Source organism: Periplaneta americana, chromosome 12 (assembly GCF_040183065.1).
Source record: "Periplaneta americana isolate PAMFEO1 chromosome 12, P.americana_PAMFEO1_priV1, whole genome shotgun sequence".
NCBI classification, from domain to species: domain Eukaryota; kingdom Metazoa; phylum Arthropoda; class Insecta; order Blattodea; family Blattidae; genus Periplaneta; species Periplaneta americana.
The window spans coordinates 171,769,132-171,793,743 of NC_091128.1; the positions used below are offsets into that span (position 1 = coordinate 171,769,132).

Below are 24,612 nucleotides of genomic sequence, written 5' to 3' on the forward strand. Positions count from 1 at the left end.
GCACCCACACAACAGGCAGCGAAGTTGAGATAGCACCAAAATCTAGTAGGCTCTGACGATGGTGTCAAATAGCACCAAAACAGCTGTAAGCCCCACATGCTTACATAATTAACACGAGTAAGATCGCCATTTAATCAGTTATTTAGAAAATACTAACTAGAAACTTACCATAAGTGCTTAAAATTAAAATATTCTAGATGATTCAAAGTTTCTAGAGAGGAGGAGTTTGGGCTTCTCGGGGAAGCTCACTGAGTTAATGAATGCTAGATTGTTCTGTAGAGATATACAATAGATTTTGAAGATGGTAGCACACGAGGATAAGTTATGAAAGGTCCTTTTTACCTGGGTAATCCACTCTAATCTAATCTAATTCACATTTGTGAAAAAGTCTAAGGAAGTCTAGGTTAGGCTTGTTTACTGATTGTAATATTATTATTATTATTATTATTATTATTATTATTATTATTATTATTATTATTGTCAGTGGCGTAGCATGAAATTTTGAGCAGGGGAAGCTAACTTAAGTTGTCTTTCATGCAATACGAGAAAACGTATTACAAAAATACAGTCTTAAAATAAATAGTAGTCAATTTCAAGTCAGCAGTCGAAGATTGGTTGGAACATCGTAAGTAACACCAATAAGGCATGACCTCAAATGATACGTAGTAAAATATGATTTCACGGTTTACACATCTCTTAACAAATAGACACGTATACGTATAACATTAGCTCACTCCCTGTCATACTTAGAGAAATCACAATATTAGTATCATTACGTAAGTATGCGTCTGTCTTTTGGTTGTGTCCTTCATTGACAGCAAGGGAGTCGGTCATTTGTTTTTTAAATCACACTTTTGTTCGTAAGTCGGTCTTGATAATACAATTATCCTAAAAAAAATTCAAGTAAATTAATGTCAGGAACTGTTATTTCGCTCATTATTTATTATATCAGCCAAATGCACACTAACACTTCAACTGAACACAACTGACGAAAAGGGATAACTCGGAAACTACTTATTTTAAATGTTAAAGCTAGCTTCTTGCAAGCCTTGCGACTAGGGTAGCTTAGTTAGAAAGGGATGGAAAATTTGCGGGGTGGATTACACAGAAGAAACCGATCTGCTTGGAAGCTGGTGTGTGCAGGCTTCTTGTTTACTGCTGCATCACAAATCATCCTGAGCTGCCGCATCGCAATATTTAACGCGTAAATATAAATTCTATTAAAATTAATAAATGATTTTCTCCATAAACTGCAGGTTTATTATGAAATTATTATTAACTGGGGAAGCTAAGCTTTTTAGCTTACATTGACGCTACGCCACTGATTATTGTGATATACTATGGAGTCCACACCTGTGGAGTAACGGTCAGCACGTCTGGCCGCGAAAATAGGTGGCCCGGGTTCGAATCCCGGTCGGGGCAAGTTACCTGGTTGAGGTTTTTTCCGGGGTTTTCCCTCAACCCAACACGAGCAAATGCTGGGTAACTTTCGGTGCTGGACCCTGGACTCATTTCACCAGCATTATCACCTTCATATCATTCAGACGCTAAATAACCTAGATGTTGATACAGCGTCGTAAAATAACCCAATAAAATAAATATACTATGGAAGTGAAACATGGACCTTTCCTGGGAAGGGTAAATTTATGTTGAATGTATGGGAAAGGAAGATTCTCAGGAAAATATATGGACCGATCTTTGAAAATGGTACTTGGCATATACGAAACAAGTTAAAAATTCAGTCTGTGTACAAAGATTTAGATATCTCTGATTTTAAACTTAGAAGATTAGACTGGCTGGGCCATGTTACTAGGAAGAATGAAGATAGAATACCTAAAATATCTATAGATGCCAAAATAATAGGTCCAAGAAATAAAGTTGGAAGACCTAAGCTACGTTGGCTTGATGATGTCCAGAATGACATAATGGAACTCAAGGTTAAGAGATTGAGAATTAAAGCACGTGATCAGACAGAATGGAAGGCGATTGGTCATAAGGGATGCCAAGGTTATACTCAAAGGATTATAGTGGCACAGAATTATTATTATTATTATTATTATTATTATTATTATTATTATTATTATTATTATTACTGTTATTATTCCATGCATTGTGGATCCCAATCACCACGGCATGGCATGTCCTCAGGTTGCGGATCGAGGAGACGGCCTCCAGATATGGAGGGTAGCTGTGAATATATTGAATAAGCAGTCGCGGACAGCCGATGAGGGGTGGTCCTCCAGCTTGGGGGTTGGGCGAAGGACTAACAACCCATCACCGTAAAAAACAGCTTGTTACGAAACCTTCAAATAAGTTACAGGAGAATGGAGAAAGTTACACAACACGGAACTGCACGCATTGTATTCTTCACCTGACATAATTAGGAACATTAAATCCAGACGTTTGAGATGGGCAGGGCATGTAGCACGTATGGGTGAATCCAGAAATGCATATAGAGTGTTAGTTAGAAGGCCGGAGGGAAAAAGACCTTTGGGGAGGCAGAGACGTAGATGGGAGGATAATATTAAAATGGATTTGAGGTAGGTGGGATATGATGATAGAGACTGGATTAATCTTGCACAGGATAGGGACCAATGAGATGGGCAGGGCATGTAGCACGTATGGGCGAATCCAGAAATGCATATAATGTTAGTTGGAAGGCCGGAGGGAAAAAGACCTTTGGGGAGGCGGAGACGTAGATGGGAAGATAATATTAAAATGGATATATATTTATATTTTTATATTTTATTTGGTTATTTAACGACGCTGTATCAACTACGAGGTTATTTAGCGTCGATGAGATTGGTGATAATGAGATGATATTTGGCGAGATGAGGCCGAGGATTCGCCATAGGTTACCTTGCATTCACATTATGATTGGGGAAAACCTCGGAAAAAACCCAACCAGGTAATCAGCCCAAGCGGGAATCGAACCCGCGCCCGAACGCAACTTCAGACCGGTAGGCAAGCGCCTTAACCGACTGAGCCACGCCGGTGGCTATTAAAATGATTTTGAGGGAGGTGGGATATGATGATAGAGACTGGATTAATCTTGCTCAGGATAGGGACTAATGGCGGGCTTATGTGAGGGCGGCAATGAACCTGCGGGTTCCTTAAAAGCCAGTAAGTAAGTATTATTATTATTATTACTATTACTTTTCAGTGGCTGAATTCTGATTTTTTTATGTTAATGGTACTATGGGTACAATATTTTCGTCACAAATCATTTTGGAAATGACAAAATCGTGTAGACATTAATTTTTTACGATTACACTATGTCAATATTGATGGTGTAACGGATAACGTAATTATAAAAATCAGATTCCATCATTGAAATGTGAATTTAAACTTACAGTCCAGTTAGCCGGAGTTGCGATGACCTTCAGCTTTGATGTTATCTGCAGAGAATCAATTACTCTGAGGATTTCACTGGAAAAGAACAAGTATTATTAATACAAGTAAGCACAAACAGCTCTCTGAGAATGGAGAGGAGCCACTATTGAAATTTCACATACAACATCTATTTATATTATCGACGATGCTGAGCTGCTAAACTTCAGGAATTGATACAGACTGTCTGCTGAATAAAATAACGTTTTTTCTATCTCACTTTCAGTTTGATGTAATGTGGGTAGCAGTCACTCAGCAGACCATTGTCTTCATTTTAATCTTTGGACGGTAACAACTAACATAGAACATGCAGAAATCGGATTCTGTATTAAATAATTCTGATAAAGATAAAGTGTTGCCCTCATGAAACACCTCACCTCTTCATGGGTAGTTAGGGGATTGCTTTGAGGGCTTGTAAATGAGAATATTTTATAGCTTTCTGTTTCAATACTACTAAAATAATAAATGAAACTATCAAAATATAAATAAATTTGATAATATTTTTCATAAGTTTAGTTGTGAAAAAAATATTTTTTCATGGGCCGATTTTTTTTAGGTGCAGTATTTTCAGATATTCTTTTGGCATAGAATAACTCTTCTCGGGTTCTCAGCCAGGTGAGTTGGAGATTAGCTTCCAAGCTTTCGACGGCTAGCTCTGCCATCTTCTTCAGGGACGAAGTGAAGAAGATGGCAGAGCTAGCCGTCGAAAGCTTGGAAGCTAATCTCCAACTCACCTGGCTGAGAACCCGAGAAGAGTTATTCTACATCAAACGCCGGAAAGCCTCAAGTCATACATTCTTTTGGCAGTCCTGTCGTCTGAAAGTCCTGTTAATTCTGGTGTTTTATTGTAGCTTATTTTATTTATTTTTATGTAATTTTGTTTTTTTATTCATTTTATTTTTTAAATTATATCATTTTAAGTTATTTATTGTTTCGTTTATTCTGTTCTTTTAAAATGACCAAAGAAGTGCATTTAGGGAGGCTATAAGGGTACTTGAAAATTCGTATTGTAGTCTCTGACAGGGTTTCTACTCCATCACCCAGAAAGGAGGGTCGTAGTATTAGGATACACGGTCACATCTTCAAACGCGGTTAAAGTCAAGCCATACCTCGCCTTCCGCACTCTCCCCTGTCCAAAACTTCACTGCTAGAAAAAGCCGTTTGCTGTAAGATATTTGGATGGTTCCTCGGAAAGTATTCCTAAGGTCTGAGATGTGCAGTGGCGACAACTCACGAACAGAAAGTGGAAGTTTGAAAAGATTATTACGTCGGGACGCATTAAAAATCAAAATCTAATTAAAATGTTTTCTATCCTCAGAGGCACGAAATTAAATTGTAGGATCATCCTCATATCCCTCATGGAGAAATCGCCACTGAACGTGACAGAGAAGCAAATAATTAATTTAAGCTGCCAATGTTTCAGTTAAAAGTAATTTTATTTTCAATCTGTATGCTGTGCATGGTGATTGGTACCGGGTACAGTAACTGTTGAGTTGTGTGTATAAAGACGCGAAAAGTGCTTCAGATCAAAATGAGTGATTCTCCTCCTAATGAAACAAAGAGGACGTGTTTGTATTTAGAAACATAAGACATTTATTTAATAATTTGTACTCGTATGAACACAAGCTTTGCAATTAGGGGAGAGCTGGGTAGTATCGGACATCGGGTAATATCGGACAGTGAGTTTCTTTCATCTACCACCAGATGATAGTACCTGAATGACATGGTTACGTTTCTGTGATGTCGCATACAGAAACGTAACCATGTTATTCATCTGGCATTAGATGAAAGAAACGCACTGTCCGATATTACCCGATAATAATAATAATAATAATAATAATAATAATAATAATAATAATAATAATAATGTTTTATTTTCGCTGGCAGAGTTAAGGCCATAAGGCCTTCTCTTCCACTCAACCAGCCTTAATCAATACAATACATACATTTAAATTACAAATATTTACACTACACTTAAAAGGTTCTCCAGCAATATTCTTCACTACACATTTATTTAAATTTAGATAAATCTATAAGGTAAAGTAGTAACTTAATTTATGAGCTAATTTAATTCAATGAATTATAATTAATTTAATATTTGAAATAGCTAGTAAAATGATGAAAATTAATTTAATATAAGCTTACTAGGACTATGTTACAGGGAGAATATATATATTTCTATTTCTATAATGAGAATATTAATGTAATTGCCATTAGAGGTTTTGTAAATCTATTTAGAGAAATTAATGATAATAATAATAAGAATGGACAGATGTTAGTTTCATTATAAGTAACACATATTAATCAGCAATTCATCTGTTAAGTAAGAATTTATGTAATTTTGACCTAAATGAAGTTATTGTCCAACAACCCCTTATATCACTCGGAAGCGAGTTCCAATTTCTAGCAACTGAAACTGTATAGGATGAAGAATGTCCGATGTCCGATACTACCCAACTCTCCTCTACATCTCGCAATCTGAATCCCTGACAGCATTAATTTACCTTCTAAATTTTAATAAAAAGTAGTTACTAATTAATATAACAGCTTTAATGTGTAAGACTAAGATAATTTCCCTTATACTGTTTTAATATTCTAGTAACCTATATGCTCTGAAATGTTGCTCATAGATTTCTTACTCTGTTAGACGTTTCCCCTTATTTTTCTCGAGTTAAATACAGGGTGGACTGCTCGAATGTACCTAATTTCAATTGTATGTGACTGGTAAACGGTTGAATATAGAAATCTATAGTAGCGCTTATATGAAAGGAAAACTCAACAAGTTTCGATATGCACATCACCATATCTCTACGTGAGCTCCAGCTGTCACTGTGACGACATCGAAGCGATGAGCGATTTCTTGCCAAGCATGTTGGAGCATGTCTTCTGGAATGCTCTCAATAGCCTCTATGATAAGATCACGAAGGTCTCTGACTGGGGTGGCGTACACTTTATCTTTGACGTGGTTTCGTCCGAGAAGAAAATCTTGGACATAAAATCAGGATCAGCGCAGAGACAGTCTAGCATCGTATTGGCCAATTCCACTCGTTTGGGTTTGTCAACCGGCTCCAGACGTTGCATTAACTGCACTCTGTATGCGTACAGTTTGAGACGTTTATGGGCAATTCATTGCAATGTTGATTTTGGTACTTGAAGTTCCCGCGAAGCTCTTCTTAATGACTTCCGCGGGCTTCGCTCATACGCGGCTTGAACATCTGCAACCATTTCGTCGGATTACGACCACCACCATGCTTCTTCAACAACGATCCTGTAGCTAAAAATGTATCGTGTCACTTCTTAATGCTTTTAGCAGTTGGAGCATCATGGTTAAACACTCGCCGATACTCCCTTTGAACTCTAACAATTGATTTAAACTCCGCATACCACAACACAGTTTGCGCTTTCATCTGCGGTGTCGCCATTTTGACAATCGATACAATCTACGAAAAGAAACCGTGTCTGCGCACCATCTACCGACAAGATTCGAAACTTGTTGAGTTTTCCTTTCATATTTTTTTAGTAGGTTATTTTACGACGCTTAATCAACATCTTAGGTTATTTAGCATCTGAATGAGATGAAGGTGATAATGCCGGTGAAATGAGTCCGGGGTCCAGCACCTAAAGTTACCCAGCATTTGCTCATATTGGGTTGAGGGAAAACCCGGAAAAAAAACCTCAATAGGTAACTTGCCCCGTCCGGGAATCGAACCGGGGCCACCTGGTTTCGCGGCCAGACGCGCTAGCCGTTACTCTACAGATGTGGGCTTTTCTTTCATATAAACTTTATCGTAAGGTTCTATCTTCAACCGTTCACCAGTCACATACAACTGAAATTAGGTACATTCCAGCGGTCCACTCTGTATTGTAACTGACCCTTGTTTACATTCTGAAAATCTAGCAACCTTACTGTCTTGAATGTACAGTAGAGCCTTGTTAATCAAGACCAAGTTGGGATAAGTTGTCCGAATTGACGAAAGTCCGAATTAACTGAAAGTACTTAAACATATAGTATGAAGTTTGTTAAAACTCCGTTTATAGCAACAAGGCACTGTATTATGCATTTAAATTGCAGTGACTTAATGTACACCCTTTGACACGGAAAATGGTCGCTGTCCTGTAGCGTGAATTTATATGAAAGTGTCGTTTGGGTTAGTGTGCGATGTACACGGGGAAATATTAAGGGTATATGTACGTGAACGACCACAAATATTATCAGAAAAAGCAGGCTCTAAATTTCCACAATTTTAAAAGGAAATGAACTCACAATTGGACAAAAATTAGAAGGTACCACAACAAGACTTATTAGAACTTAAATATCTGATAAAATTATTAAAAAGGTTACTAATAATATTGTTTAGAAATCACTATTTAAGTTACTTTAAATTAAATTGTTCAAAATTTGAAAATTTTCACACATATTACACTCAGGGACAAAAAAACCCGGACACTTCTATATTTACTTGTATTTTGTTGCCAATTATTTCAAAATGAAACAAAATCCATTTAAACAAAATAATGTTTCATTTAGCACCTTATAAGGCAACATTTGAAAAAAAAACTCTGATGAGAAAATTTACAAAAAATTACAAAGGTCGTATAACTATGGCATCGTTTGGTCTAACTGTTTTTTATTTTATGGTGCCTTAAACATTATAAACTCTTTTTAGTAACGGGTATTACCCCCTCTGGCTTGAATAACTGCATCCATACGTCTTGGCATGCTCTCAATTTGCTTAGCAATGTCTTCTTGAGGAATAAGTTCCCATTCTTCGCCAAGTGCTCGCCTCAACTCTTGTAACGATTCTGGTCTCGGTCGTCTATTCTTAACACGCCGTCCCAGCATGCTCCACACGTGTTCAATTGGGTTCATGTCTGGACTCCTTGCTGGCCATGGAAGAACATGGATTCCCACTTCTTGGAGATAATCTCCGACCGCATGGGCAATATGCGGCCGTGCATTATCATGCATTAAAACTAAATTATCGCCTACAAATTGGCCAAATGGCACAACATGATCAGCCAAACATTCATTTATATACATATCAGCTGTTAGTCTTCCATTTTCAACAAAAACCAACTCTGTACGAGCATCCGTACACACTCCACCACCTCCATACGGCACATTTTCGGAAATGCAACACTGTGAAAATCGTTCTCCCCTCCTTGTCCAAACTCTTTCACGTCCATCAGGTGAGCACAGATTGAAACGGGACTCATCGGTGAACAGAACACAGCTCCACTGTCCATTTCTCCAATCCCTGTGATTATTTGCAAAACGCAGTCGTTCAACTCGATGCATCCTGAGAAGTCTGGGACCAGTTGCAGGTCTACTTGATATCAGTCCACTTGCTTTCAACCTCCTTCTAACTGTTTTGGCCGAAATTGGGCGTCCATGCATGTTAACAAATTGCTGGGCTACACTAGTAGCTGGCAGGTTGCGCTCCCTAAGAACTCTCAACACCATATACCTGTCTTCATTTGGATTTGTAGCTCTTGGACGACCCGAACCTGGTCTTCTGGTATATTCTAGGGTCTCTCTATACCGTTTTATGGCATCATGGGTTGTGCTTCTAGCCATATTCATAACATTTGCAATGTAACGTACACTGCGTCCATCATCGTAAAGGGTTACAGCTCGAGCCACATCTTCAGGTCGCATCTTGTTTTAAGACAAATGTTACAACCCCACTTAAACTCAGAAAATGTAAAAATAAAGAAAAAACGAATGATAACGATAATGAAGCACAAAATGGTTGAGACAAAATTGTTATAGCTGAGACTCCGAAAGCAAAATTGGAATATTTGGTTGTAATGGCTTGTTCATAAAACAAAAAACAATCAACAATGTATACACCTCTCCAAAACAACAGATGGCTACCATAATATTGTATGAGAAGATGATGTTTTGCAAAATACCAGCAAATATTAAAGTGTCCGGTTTTTTTTTGTCCCTGAGTGTATTTCATAACTCCACAACCATTAAAGATAGAAATCTGAAATCTTATACACTGATTTAACATGCATTTATGCAAAAGATAGACTACAATAATGTCCATTTCTTTGAAAATAGAAAAATTAGGTCACAAAACATTATGTAAATTTTAATATATTTTATATAGGACAAATAAAACATTAATTGTATTAAAATAAATAACTCTACATTTCTGAGAGTAGTCTACTTTTCAGAAATAAGTGTTTATTACATGCAGGAAAAATATTATAGATGTCAGAAAGACCACAACAATGTTATGGTTACCAAATGACGTAACTGCAGAATTCTTTTGTTTATTTTTTTTTTTCATAATCTTATAAAACTGGTTTGAAAAATATTATTCGTAACCTTTTTAATACTTTTATCAGATATTTAAGTTCTAATAAGTCTTGTTGTGGTACCTTCTAATTTTTGTCAAATTGTGAGTTCATTTTCTCATAAAATTTTAGAAATTTAGAGCCTGCATTTTCTGATAACATTTGTGGTTGTTCACGTACATATAGGGCTGCCCTTAAGCATCCAGATCTGAGGATGAAGTCAAGTCTTAGCAACGACGTATCTGTATGTCACAAAACGACATATTCCCTACAAAGCCTTTATGGCTTAGCGATAGAGCTCTTTCTTCTTGTTACAAAGACCGAATTTCGAATCTCTAACACACACATGTTAACACAACGCACACGATGATTCCCCGAGCTATTTCGAGGTGGGACTAAGTCTTTGAATAGCGACCAATTTCCGTGTCTGTGTAAATCAATACAGTACATTATATTTTTGATAATTATTATGATGTGCCCGATGAAACTGGCACTGCATCACTTTAAATATTTTGCTGCAGAAATGTTTTATTAGTTGGTTATTTAACGACGCTGTATCAACTACTAGGTCATTTAGCGCCGATGGAATTGGTGATAGCGAGATGAGGCCGAGGATTCGCCATAGATTACCTGACATTCGCCTTACGGTGGGGGAAAACCTCGGAAAAACCCAACCAGGTAATCAATCCAAGCGGGAATCGAACCCACGCCCGAGCGCAATTCCGAATCGGCAGACAGGCAAGCGCCTTAGCCGACTGAGCTATGCCTGTGGCTGAAATGTGTTTAAAATGGTTAAAAGTACTTGTCCATATTCTGTTGCGACACTTTGGCGAAATCTAGATTCAGTGATCAGCTTAATGAGGTTGTACTGTATTTTGTTAAGGAAAACTAACACAGTGAAGCACTTACTCCACGTTCCTGCCAGTTGACGCAGGGTACAACATGGACAGCTTCAGTTTGTGGTCGGGCCCGATGATGTAAAGGGCTCTCACAGTCATAGCCTCATCTTCGTTGTTCTTGTTTTCCTCGTCTATCATGTCCAGCTTCACAGCCAGTTCACGGGTATCATCAGCAATAATGGGGTATGGGAATTCCCCAGGAATGTCCAAACAGTATGACTTGATGTCCTGCAGTAGACAGAGATAGGACATGGGTAAGATATATTCTTCCATAAATACCATAAGAAGAATTAGAAATATTTCAGATAAAGGATGAAATAAAGCAATACAGAAATATTGGTTGTTCCACATACAAAGAATGTGACCGACCAGGCTACGACATTGGTTTGTGAATTACAGATCGAGTGGCAAAAGATTGGACGTGCAAAAAATGGGCAGAACCAGGCAGAACAACTAAAAACTGTTAGAGTTGCCGTACAGCCCGGATCTTCCGGGACCATACCAGAATGGATATCTGCATCCCGAAAATGATTCTCGGGATGCATTAATGTTTCAGTTTTCACCGAACAAGAAAGAAAAGAAAACAACATTAGAGTTTGCTTTTTATACGATTTTATTCTCTTCAGTTTATGGGTATGACCATGGGTGGGCAACTCGTACTCCCAAGGCGCTAAAAACCTTGGCACAAAAAAAGCACACGCCGAGGCAGCCGCTGCAGTTACAAGCCGCCAATCACTGTAGACGCGAGCGAACCAACAACCACTCGTGTTGCAGCTAGCACAGAGTTCCTTCTACCTGACTGAGTTTGTTCACAGTTTGAGAGCACGAGTTGCCCACCCATGGGTATGACAGATCAAAACGGTTAAAAATAAAGAACTTGAAAAATATATTTTATTTTAGTTGGTTATTTAACGACGCTGTATCAACTACTAGGTTATTTAGCGTCGATGAGATTGGTGATAGCGAGATGATATTTGGCGAGATGAGGCCGAGGATTCGCCAGAGATTACCTTGTATTCACATTACGGTTGGGGAAAACCTCGGAAAAAACCCAACCAGGTAATCAGCCCAAGCGGGGATTGAACCCGCGCCCGAACGCAACTTCAGACCGGCAGGCAAGCGCCTTAACCGACTGAGCCACGCCGGTGGCTTTAAAAATATACAGAACATAATAATAATAATATTATTTATTCTAGCGAAGTTAAGGTCATCAGGCCTTCTTTTCCATTAGCCAGAAACAAAAGAAGTTCATACAGTTTGCAATAATACAAGTTACTAATATTACAGACTAATATTTAAAGAACACTCAAAAGTTGATGTAGTTATGGATTTTAGTTCACGATATATTGAATGAAGCATCTGTTTTATCGGTATGTCAAGGACAAAGCATTTTGCTCAAATCTTTATAATTATGGTTACTGTTGTCAGAGTTTTGATACTTGAAATTCATTTTATGTTAGAATATTGCCTTCCACTAAAGTCCTTGGTAATTTTAGAACCACTATCCATAACAATGCCAAGAAGAGAATTACGTTTCTTGTTGGCAACCTTTGTTCTTTGATTACCAATTCTACCAGATATGCAACAGTGGAAATTGAAAAATATTGATAATGTAGAACATTATGAGGTGGAAATGTATTTCGTATTTTAGGGATACTGCAGATAAATATTTGTATATTGGTAAATTATTAATTAGTCTACAACTGGACATCTTTAACTTTTCCTATATGCAACAATGGCTACGTGTTTCCGTTACTAATGCAAGCAAATTATTGCATTTTTGTCTCTTTTTATTTCGCACATTTTTAAGGTGAAAGTGTGTCGCGGATTTTCACTTTTCAAATATGGTAACACTAAGACTACTACAGACAAAGTTGCCTAATGCATGAAGGATGATGTTAATGATGATGAAGTACCATAACCTTAACCACGAATTCTTTCGTTGAAAATAGATAACAGCCAAAGCGTGGTTTGAGAGCCCACCGCCTTCACTACACTGCCAGTGTCAGCTGCTAGAGAGGGATCTCAGGCGATATCTATGAAAGTAATTTAAAACGCATCTTTTGTTTTCATTTGATTATTTTCAGTTCTCATTATGCATGGTTTGTCATTGTACTGATCTAACTTTTGTAATTTACCTTTTGATTTTTTAAAACTGAACCCTTTTATGAGTAAACTCCACGAGCCAGCACTGATCATATCACTTGTTTTGTAGACGTATTACAATATAATTTGAAGTGGTAATGGAAATTACGGGAAAACGGCTGAACGGATTTTAATAAATGATTCCTAATTTTGAAGCTTGGAACTCAAAGTTTTTCAGAAAAATAGTAGTTTTCAGTGAAATGTCCATTTTTCAACATAATTTACCTATTTTCAAAAATCCATCTGTCGTCAGTTTTGAGAACTAGCTAATTGCATTTCAGAATAAAACAAAACACACACTACAGTAAACAATATTACACGAAGGCCATGATCTGCAAGAACGCTGACATATTTAGAGCTCAAATTAAATTGGTTATTAAAAACTTAACTTACTAAAAATAATTTACAGGTTCGATTCTGTGGTGTGTAATTTTCTGGGTACAGCTGTGTATTGGATATTAAAAACTACAAAACTTGAGGTGGTTTGATGACATTATTACCATTAGAAATGAAATATTATTGTAGTTAATGCTATGATGTGACTGTTTTTCATTAATTATACATATTAATGCTATATTGATGATATGAAAGTGAAACGTTTTGGGGTTATATAAGTAGATGTAGAGAATAACTTAAATTAGATTTTGATTTATATATTTTACTGAGTGGCGGCTATATAGTATATATAATTAGTACATGTTACTGAAAACTAAAAAACTTACGTAAGATAATAATGCTGTTATTAAAAATCAAATACGGAATTTGTATGATAATAACTTTCTTGTGTTAAATATTATTAACGTACCTTGTTAACATGTTTCGACCTATTTTTCGGTCATCTTCGGAACTGGTCGTTGTTGGTCTTGGCGCCTCTTGTTTCCTGTGTGGGTGCGTTTGCAGTGTAGAGTCAAAGAGTGTATGTGTTTTGAAATTGAGTTGTGTGTTGAGAATATCGTTGGGTTGTGTTTTCGTGTGTCTGTATATTTCGTATTGTTCTAGTGTGTTGAGTTTCTGGCTTTTTGGTTGGAAGTGATACAGTGTTAAAAGTTGTGTAATCAAGATGTAAAAATCAAATATTTTTATAATTATTAATCAAGTGGGGTTGGGTCTTTTTCATATATTTAATGGCGGTGTGGTGTAGATATTTATATGCGTCATTCTCTTCAGTATTGGCTCGAAAGAGCGCAAAAATTAGATTTCCTAAGAAAAGACCAAAAGGTATTACTTACTGATAAAATAAGAGGCCTACAAGATTTTGTAGTCTCCCGATCATTTCAGCAGGATAAAATTATTTTACTCTCTACATTTCAAGGTAGTTCACGAAACATGCAGCAGCCATACCAAGATACTATGTCTAATGTTCGAAAGCAAAGTAAACTTGACATTTTTTTTAGTTTTCACCTACAATCCTCAATGACCTGAAATAGTTACTGCTTTACTCCCACATGAAAAACCGACTGATCGTCCTGGCATTGATACTTGCGTTTTCGCGTTGAAACTAAGAAACTGAAGGTGGAAGGTTCAAGAAGAAGTATTTCGCATAAAAAAACCATTCAGAAGGAGTATGTTTCATTATTATGGAAGCAAATAACTTTCAGAATGTCTGGTATTCTTCATTGAAAATAAATCGGAAAAAAATGTTTATTTGAACGTCTAATGAACTTAGTTTGCAGCATTTGCTGCACAAGCCACTAGTATTATATAAATATACAGTTTTAGGAATAAATGTCTCGATATTCTTTACCGACAGCATAAATTTATCATTTGTGATTACATTTCACAATTTCCATTTCCTTTTCTCCCAAATTTGCCGTCATGTTTAACATGATCATATTGACATAAGGATACGTACCGCCACCCAGTCAGAGTGCGATTTTAGCTTGTCGCAGGAATGTGCCAGAACTTTGACGCCCCGCTTCTTGAACTCGTGGTCATGCACTGCGATGCGACCCAGCTCAGTGGTGCACACGGGTGTGAAGTCGGCGGGGTGAGAAAACAGCACACACCATCTGCAAATAATGAGTAAATAACAAATTAATGCTTAAGACAGCCGTGGCGAAGATGTAATCGTGCGCCGAGCCACTGTGTAACCAGCAACGTGCATAGCACCTATGGAGGGAGGCGGACTCCCGAAGGGGAAGTGAAGCAACTGTCTGACTTATTAACGGATTTTCATTTTCCTTACGTCAAGCACTTAAATATAATTTTATACAGTACAAGGCTACAAACTAATGTTTAGTACGTGTAACGAAGAAAGAAATGAACAATAAATGAACAATATCACAACCTAAAATTAACTGTCTTCAGAATGTCTCTGCGACAGAGTTTCAAAATCAGGAATTATGTCACTTACTGCCAGTCGTAGTTGATCACGAAGGTATTTGTCTGTCAGTCGTGATCTAAATTTGGTTTTTACTATTTTCATTGTTGAAAATAATTTTTCACAAACGTAATTTGTAGCACACATGGCTTCAACAGAGCAAGCGAAAGAACGAAGCTTCAGATATTTATTTTTTTGGCAAAGATTTGAAAGTTCAACATTTGTTAAGTCCTTACATATAGCTTTCATTTGACATCACATTGTAAATCTGTGAGTTCAAATTGAAGAGCTAACAGCATTATTCGTACATCTGCTGAAACAGGGTCAACGTACAGAGATGATGATGATGATGATGATGATGATGATGATCATGATGATGATAACAATAACACTTAACCTTTCAATGTTTCATCAGTAACATGTAGTATAATGCCGTTTTATGTTATGCAACCGTTTTCCTCATAATACTTCTGAACAAATCATACATTTAATATTCTCATCATATTGACAGCAAAAAAATGCGTCCTCCCATTCTACTTTAAACTTTCGTTTTTGTAGAGGTACATGCTTTCGAGAGAGACATATGCCACTCGCAGGTCAGAGACAAATACAAATGGAACGGAGTTTGACTCCAGTGAGTGAGAGGGTGGGGGTTGGGGAAGGTTAGAAGCAAGAGAAATAGGCTACATAGCTATCACTGCGAGCCACAATGTGCTCGTGAGTCGCACACGGCTGACTTAAGACATAAACTTAGATCTAGATCACATTTTGGGTGAGTTGTTATGTAGGCTATGTTTATTTTTTGGCTTTTTGTAACAATGATGTATTCAGAAGATGATCTGGGAAGAAATTTTCTCCCAAAACTGTGGATACATACAGGGTAGAAGTAATACTTATAACTAGGGTGGCACGGATTTTTAAGTCGTTAAAATGTAATTTTAGGTGCCTAAAATAGGCTTAAAAGTGTAGGAAATAGTCTCTAAAGAATTGAAAATAGGTTCTAAGAAAAAATAAAGTTTTCTTTAAAAACATATTCCAAATCATCAGGAATTCACTTCTAGAATTTAATAATTTTAAATGCTTATACACCGTTACCACCACTACTACTAAAAGTACAAGAACAACAAACATCTAACTAGTTATACATAAACTAAACAATTAAGTGTGAAAAATAAGTTTTAGACATAAATTCAGTACACGAACAAGCCAAATATAATCAATTTTTATCAAGACTTGTCCGTTAATGTCCATAATTAGCTTCACAATAAATTACTAATACTTTTTCTAAATTTTCAATTGAAAAGCAATGCCGTCTGTCACTCAACACAAATTTGTATGCTCCACATCCACTGAAGTAACAGGAGCGCATTTCGATTTTGACACTAGATGACAGGAATGTTGCATTGCAAATCCGTGTTCTTCCCTGCTAGGATATCTGAAGCAGTACGCAGGTCCTTCAGTCCTACATTTCTCTGCAGAACTTGCTCCAGTTTATCCCTTTTTCCAACAGAACCAGCATTTAAAATACAAATTTTCGGAATAGGAATGGGTGTTTTAACCTATTAGAGATAAAACATACTTAATAGGTCAAAATAGGTTTTGTCGACAAAACAGGAAATTTTAAGTGCTATTAAAATACCAATTTTAGACATAGTTTTATATGACACACGTACTTGCAAGTTTTTATGAACTTATGTTTTAAGGATTAAAATAGGTTTTTACCTAAAATCCGAAGTCTACTTATAACTCTGCAGATTTTAACAACTCATTCCTTGGATAGAGTACAGTACAACAAAGAATTATAGCACACGCCGCGCATTTCGCGGACAGTATTTGATTTTATAGCGTAAGAAGAAAGTCCGGGCAGAAAAGACGGAAATTCGGGATTTTTAATGTATTTGGACAGAAATCTGGAAAATTGAAATAATTTGTTGGGTAGTCTCGAAATTACAAAGTACCAAGCACGTATGAAAATAATAAAATTATTATATCAAGTGCCATTGCATGATTAGGCATATTCTCGTACTATTATCACAGGGTTTTCGAACTTTCAGCTTTGACCACCTGACATCCGCCATTGGGGCAGAGTGCTTTATTGCACAGGGACATCATTTTATTTTTACTGACATTTTTAATATTAACCTGGCTATATCTTCGGATTAAAGGTCTAGAACCGGAAACACCGCTTGCTCCCCCTTCCAAGACTGGAGTTCGATGATACTGGCGTAAAATACAAATCACTTTACTGGGTATAGGAGGGGAGAAAAGTAGTTCATCCATTTATGTAAACTAGGAAGTATCGCAATTTTGAGTTTGATAATTTTCATTAGGTTTTTGTTTAATCAAATTACAGTACTGTATTAACACTTAGTGTTTTTACTCACGAACTGAGCTATCCATTCGGACGTATTAATTATGCAGTGTATATTATACTGTCTACAGCACATTAGCGTACAATACACTGTGTCCGGGACAAAATTTACCAATAAGAAAGTTTGATAACTCGCGTAATAATGGAGATAGGAAAATGAAATTTGCGGCAAATGAAAGAGGGACATTTTAACTTTTATGTGTGATGTTGGCAACATTTGGTCATTGTTGTTGACATAGCTGTAATTAAAATGGCGTTCACAGTGCAACAAAAAGTTCAATGCTGCTATTGGCTTGCCGAATTCAAGTATCCGAAGATAGTGGAGAGAAGATTTAGGCAACAGTGGCCTGAGAAGCAACCACCAGATAGGCACACAATAACAACTTGGCATAGAAAGCTTCTTGAGACCGGTTCTCTTGTAGAGAAAACACCACGCGGGAAGAAATTGACATAAGCGCAAGTCGACAGAATTCAGCAAGCTTTCCAACGGAGCCCGTGTAAGTCTGTTCGCCGTGCCAGCAGGGAACTGCAATTCCAAAGTCAACTATCCACGATGTTCTGCACAAGAGGTTACGTCTGCATGCATACAAGATTCAATTGGTTCAAAAGTTGAAACCAAACGACTTGCCTGCACGATATGATTTCGCTAGTGACATGCTGTTGAAAATTTATATTGAAAATGGATATCTGCAGAAGATCGTGTTTAGTGATGAATCCACCTTCCTCAGCTTTCCTCAGCGATGGATTGGTCGAGGTGGACCTACAGCATGGCCTCCCAAATCACCAGACCTAACCCCACTGGACTTCTTTTTTTGGGGATACATAAAAGACATTGTGTACAAGACTGTAGTGGCAGATTCGGAGGATCTGCGTCAGAGAATTGTCGCTGCTTGTGCAACTGTCACTCCAGAGATGTTACGAAACACATGGCAAGAACTTGAATATCGCCTGGACATCTGTCGTGCTACAAGAGGTGCACACATAGAAGTTTATTAGTAGTCATTCGAAACTTTGGAAGTCCCTTTGTCAATTCCCGCAAACAGCATTTTCATCCATCAATTATTTGGTGAGTTATTAAACTTTCTTATTGGTAGATTTTGTCCCGGACACCCTGTATAGAGAATGAAGTTAAATTGAAAAATAATCATAATATGGTTATTTAAACACATTTTTGCAAATGGTGGCCGTTCATTTCGATACAGGCTTCAGTTCTTTTGTGCATATTATCGCACTATAGACTATTGTACCTAATTCCAATTACCAGTTTCGTCCTTCGTACGAGTAATTCATGTTGAAATAATTCTGTACCTACTCTATAAAAGAGTACCTTACGTACTGTAAATTCAATCTTCACTTCTGTTCGATCCGAAAAGATAAAATTACTCAGAAAGCTATCTAATGTCCGTTCAAGGGGTTTTGTCGCAGGGAAGTAGAAAGGGAGGGGGAAATCACGTTACAGTTAATTGCTTAACGAGGCCCTTATATTTAAGTTATTTTAAACAGTTGTATAATGTTACTATTTATCTTGTTTATACAAACTTTTTGATTGCAAGTCAAATATATAGATATTATATTAGATAAATTATGTTATCTCCCTCATCAGTAAATAGAAATATATAAAAATAATCATACAACATCTACGAAGTGTCAATATCAGGCTGCTGCTTCAAATCCAAAGTGGTGATTGGATGAAAAATGTAATGTTAGGTGACGTAATAGACATGTTATTAAGAAGGTTGTTCCAATAATTACATGTTTCAATAATTTCCTAACGGAAAATAATTTTTTCAGAAAAGAGCTAAGACAGCCCAGCTACTAGACTTTACAAAGGGGCGAACGGAAGCAGGTGGGGGAAACCGGGATGCGACGTAGGCAAACGGACGACAGTACCCGTGCGAAAATATGATTCAATATTGAAAGCTCTTTCGTCACTGGACAACGCGAACATATTTCTGGAACGTACTATACTCACTAACTCAGTACTGCATACGCGGCCTCGGTTCTGTATGGAGGACGGTTGGAAGTTTACTAGTAGAGGGGTGGAAGTGAAGTACATTCAAAAACTCAGGTACAATAAAAAATTGAAGTAAAAATAAAATGATGTCCCTGTACTTATGTTTGTTACGTGGTGTATGCGAAAAGGACATGGGCAGGAGTTTCTCAGTTTTCCGCACTTCCCCTTTGTGCCCAGGGCTGAAATAATCTAAGTACCGATATATCACTGAATTAGAGATTCTAAAGATAGGGTTAAAAGAAAATATATTTCACAACTTTAAAAATATCACAGACGATTTTGAGCTTTTTTAAAATCCTCTCACCATGTACATACTGACAGCTAGACCACAATATTGTGGGTAAGAGGGGAGTTAAATAAGTAACTTTTACGTAGCTGTGAAATTTATTGCTATTAATTTATTCTCATCTACTTTCCACATCCTTTAACGCCATCCATGGCCTACTTCTCCGCGTAAGCACCTTCGATGTTGCGTACCCAGGTTTCCAGCAAGCAACTAGACACTTGTCCTAGGCCAGCCCTCTCCTTGCGTCGCCAGCAGTAATAATAATACAGAAAATATAAAATACCGATAACGTAAATCTGTAAAAAGTTTTAATAATGACCTCCCCTTGACAAAATATAATAAAAAATTCTGTATGAATCATATGAAGAAACAAAGAGGAGTGCAGAAAATAGGAAAGATTGGAGAAAGCTGGGTTTGCAGTGAAAGACCTCCCCCTGGGCAGAGCACTATGAATGAATGAATTATAGGATTGACTGTTATCCGTACCTTATTTAATTCTATTCATCAGGCACACTTAAAGCTTGTAACAAATTGTATCATATTTATCGCAACTCCATTAGGCCTAAGTACCCTAATTCCTGTAAAGATTTTACACGCAATCGCAGGGATTTCTTTAAATCTACTGTTACTTTTTACCATAGAGGGAGTTATGAGGAACATATGGGGACACTGCCCCCCTCCCCCCAAACTTGTCTGAACTCTTTTTATTTTATTAACGTTAGAAAACATTGAATTCAAAAGATCTTTTTTGCTTTTGTTTAGGATTAAGTTTCTGTGCTTAAATTGACGAATTAATATCTTCAGATCATGTGTCTGGACTAAAATATTTATTTTAAATTTTTGAATGTAGAAGAATTTCTGTATCTCATTTGAGAATTTGGAAGCACTGTAATGTTTCTTTTGTAACAGCCTGTACTCATGTGTTAGAAGTCTGCAGGTGTTCAGGCCGCCACTTGGAGAAATATGAATAACATACTGCACAACAATGCAGAAAAAAAGAAAAGTGATCCCGATATCTATATATATAATTTGAACTGGTAATGGAAATTACGGGAAAACGGCTGAACGGATTTAAAAAAGTGGCCCCTCATTTTCATGCCTGGCATCCAAAGTTTTTCGGAAAAGTAGTAGTTTTCAGTGAAATGTCAATTTTCCTATATAATTTTCCTATTTTCCAAAATCCATCTGTTGTCAGTTTTGAGAACTAATTTTATTCAATCATGGCCGACTTGATTGAATTTCAGAACAAAACACACACTACAATAAACAATAGGCTATTACACGAAGGCCATGACCTGCAGGATTGCCGACATATTTAGAGCTCAATTCAATTTGTTATTAAAAACTGATTCTGCAGTGTATAATTTTCTGAGTAGGCCTACAGCTGTGTATTGGATATTCAAATATACGAAACTTGAGGTGGTTTGATGACATTATTACCATTAGAAATTAATTATTATTATTATAGTTAATATCATATGCATCTATTTTTCATTAATTGTACATAATATTGATGCTATATTGATGACATGAAAGTGAAACGTTTTGAGGTTATATAAGTAAATGTAGAGAATATCTTAATTTAGATCTTCATTTATATAATTTACTGAGTGACTGCTATATATACAAAACTTAGGTAAGATAATAATATTGTTATTAAAAATCAAATATGTTTATATTTATTAACCCAGTGGGATTGGGTCTTTTTCATATACTTAATGGTGGTGTAGTGTAGATATTGATATGTGTCATTGTCTTCAGTATTGGCTCGAGAGAGCGCAAAAATTACAGTTCGTAAGGAAAGATAAAAAGGTATTACTTACTGATAAAATAAGAGGCCTAGAAAATTTTGTAGTCTCCAGATCATTTCAGCAAGATCTCTTAGTAGGATAAAATGATTTTACACTCTACATTTCAAGTTCTACATGCAGCAGCTATACGAAAATGCTATTGTTCGAAAGCTTAGCAAACCTGACATTTTTTTAACTTTTGCCTACAATCCACAATGACCTGAAATAGCTACTGCTATCGTCCTGACATTGATACTTGGGTTTTCGCGTTGAAACTCAAAAACTGAAGTTTGGTAGGTTCAAGAAAAAGTATTTGGCCTAAAAAATCCATTCAGAGGGAGTATGTTTCATTATTATGCAAGCAAATAACTATAAAAAAGACAAGTATTCTTCATTGAAAATAAATCTGAAAAATTTTATTTGAACGTCTACCGAACTTAGTTTGCAGCAGTATTTGCTGCACAAGCCACTAGTAATATTTAAACTTGACGAGATTAGATAAAATAATTAGAGTTTACATTTCTTATGATATCTTCAGGAAAGCTTAATATAAAAAAGTTTCTGTTAGCACTGTTACGTAGTTTTATTGATGTGTGTTGACGAATTTTTTTGTCCTACAGTCTCTTTGTAATTTTGGCTTATCTGACCTTGTCTACACATATTGTTCTTAGCCATGTAATATAAACTATTAAACTATTCTTACGAGAGAGAAAAAGAGAGGGATTGTTTTAAATTATGCCCTATTATAATTTGTAGTAGATCTACAGTTGAAGCCCTATACAACTCGGTCCGAAACATTGCGGATATGGATGTAACATCACAGTCTACTATATACAGTCGCGAAGCTTGAGGTGTTTTTTTGCAAATCTCGTGATAAAGCGCTCCAAGCGGTTAGCAACTAGAAACAATAGACTGTCCATGGTCGACTTTGGACTGTGTCGTATTTCTATCGAGTGCTAGCTCGTTGCGTATTTCACATTGATGCTTGTGAAATGTTCGTTATTGGTTGTAATAAAAATGTTAATGGCTAAAATATAATAATTGGAATAATAATATGGGACAAGGGGGAGACGTTTGTAGTGCTATAAATTGTAGCAACAGTAAGAGAAAGAGGCCAGAGTTATCCTTTTTCCGATTTCCGAAAGATTCAGAAAGGTTCCTGGGTTTCCACAAGAATGCTGTGCAGAAACAAAACTCTTAATTTGAAGTTCTTTGTGGCTGTTAGAATACATTATATCCTTAAATTTCACAATGAAATGTTTCAGTCCAACCGAAAGGACATTAGATACCGGTCAAAGTTCTGTCACTTTGGCTGCTATAAATTTCCAGAGAAATAAAGGTTAGGTCTACTGTTTTTCAGAGGATATATTTTTAATTGTAGCTATTAATTTTGTTATTATTTTTATGTGTTATTTTACTAAAGACGTAGAAAAATTAAGTTAGTTTTAATGAACTTTACTGATCACGTTTTATTTTCAATTCTGGTGGGATTATTATTGCTTAGGCCTAATTTTTTCTTCAAAGGATATGTTTTTAATTATAGCTGTTAATTTTTTTGTTATTTTTATTTGTTGCTTTAACTAGAGACGTAGAACAAGTCTGTTACAATAAAATGTATTGATCACGTTTTATTTCCAATTCTGGTGTGATTATTATTGCTTAACCTCATCCCACTTTGTTAACTACGTAAGCCTACACTACAAGTACCGGTACACGTAAGTTACTCCATTAATTCATATTTCCATTATTATTGTTGTAAAGAGAAGTGCAAATTAATATTTATTGGTTTCAATTCATAGTTAATTATCGCTATAATCTTGAATGATTGAAGCTATTATAGTAAATTTCATTTCGTTTTGCACAAACAAAAATTATATTAACTTATTTCTTGCAGGTATCTTCGAGTTTATGGTGGAATTTAATATACTTCATTAAAATAATAAATTAACTTTATGCGTTTAATATTTCAATAATGGAAGGAAGGTGTTAATTTTTCCAAAAGAACACAACGAAAGTGTAACATATTTTGTCGGCTGCTAGGAGAGAGATCTGCGATGATGAGGCGATAGTAGCGATCCTAGTGGTGGGCAACTACCCCTGTTTGCATTTTTACTACATATTGAGCTTCGCGACTGTATATAGTAGACTGTGGTAACACTGTCAGAAACATGCTCCGAAAATACTTTTATTAAATGATCACATTCCGATATAGTATACTGTACCACGGTCAAGCTATAACGGCGGGGAGGAGGTAAATGATGTCCCCCATAACCCCGTTATATGGGGATTCTATGGTTTTGCATTGCCCCTCCAAGGAAACGATACTCTCTCCGCCTATGCTTTTTACTAATGTGGACGCGGCATAATTTTATTTATCTGACAGTTTCACAGCCTAATTCTGAGTTTATGCGCAATGTCTCTCTAAATCACAAATAGAGTTACACACGTATACGAGTAGGCGGCCTATAAAGGTTCTGATAGCCGACTCTTTTAAACGCCATATTTGTGTTAATCAACGCTTTCCTCCTTGTAAATAGTGATATCTAAACAGAGAGCAGATCGTTACATATTGAAGATAATTGATTTATCTGTGAGTCCATTGTCCATAAGACCATTTACTGAAAAGTAGTGTAAACAATAGCAAGTACAAGCATCGCATTAATGGGTGAGTTCAATTTCTTTTAAAAACAATAATGTATTAGGTTGGCGCATAAGTTCGTAGCGTTTTTCTGTACTTTCATTTATTTAATGACACAGCTGCCATAGCAACGAAAACGTTACGAACTTACATACCAACCTAGTATGTATTGTGTTGTAGTAATCTGTTTGGCGTTTAATTGTAATTAAACCAAAACCAATGTATTACTAGATCACGATTCTAAAAGATAGGGAATCTCTAATGTAGAGAATGAACATCCCTGATAAACATTTCGCAAGGTGCATTTAAAAAGTCTGACAGAACCAGTTCCTTTGCAAGAAATCCGTCTGTTAAAAACTAAGTTTTGTATTATGAAAATCTAGCTTCCAGCTAAAGCTACGTTACTGTAGGCAGTGGCGTAGCATGAAATTTTGAGCGGGGGAAGCTAAC

At 36.4% G+C, this 24,612-nt stretch overlaps 2 protein-coding genes across 5 annotated transcripts in view; one reads left to right on the forward strand and one right to left on the reverse strand.

Annotated features, from left to right (window-relative positions):
• LOC138711188 (peroxiredoxin-6-like) overlaps positions 1-24,612 on the reverse strand; it is a 57,354-nt gene that overhangs the window by 2,105 nt on the left and 30,637 nt on the right. For all 3 annotated transcript variants that reach the window (XR_011335358.1, XM_069842551.1, XM_069842550.1), the window contains exons 2-4: positions 14,596-14,752; positions 10,609-10,826; positions 3,354-3,429 (exon numbers count right to left, since the gene is read on the reverse strand). Coding sequence is in view for 2 of the 3 variants with exons in the window: in XM_069842551.1 (XP_069698652.1) it covers positions 3,354-3,429; positions 10,609-10,826; positions 14,596-14,752 (451 nt within the window). In the remaining variant the exon portion in view is untranslated. The remainder of the gene's footprint in view (positions 1-3,353; positions 3,430-10,608; positions 10,827-14,595; positions 14,753-24,612) is intronic.
• Positions 24,090-24,612, forward strand: part of Rab14 (RAS oncogene family member Rab14) — an 84,634-nt gene continuing 84,111 nt past the window's right edge. Inside the window, exon 1 of one of the 2 annotated variants that reach the window (XM_069842553.1) lies at positions 24,090-24,189. In XM_069842553.1, coding sequence (XP_069698654.1) covers positions 24,186-24,189 — 4 coding nt within the window. In that variant the 5' untranslated portion in view covers positions 24,090-24,185. The remainder of the gene's footprint in view (positions 24,190-24,612) is intronic. The other variant, XM_069842552.1, reaches the window with a different exon arrangement.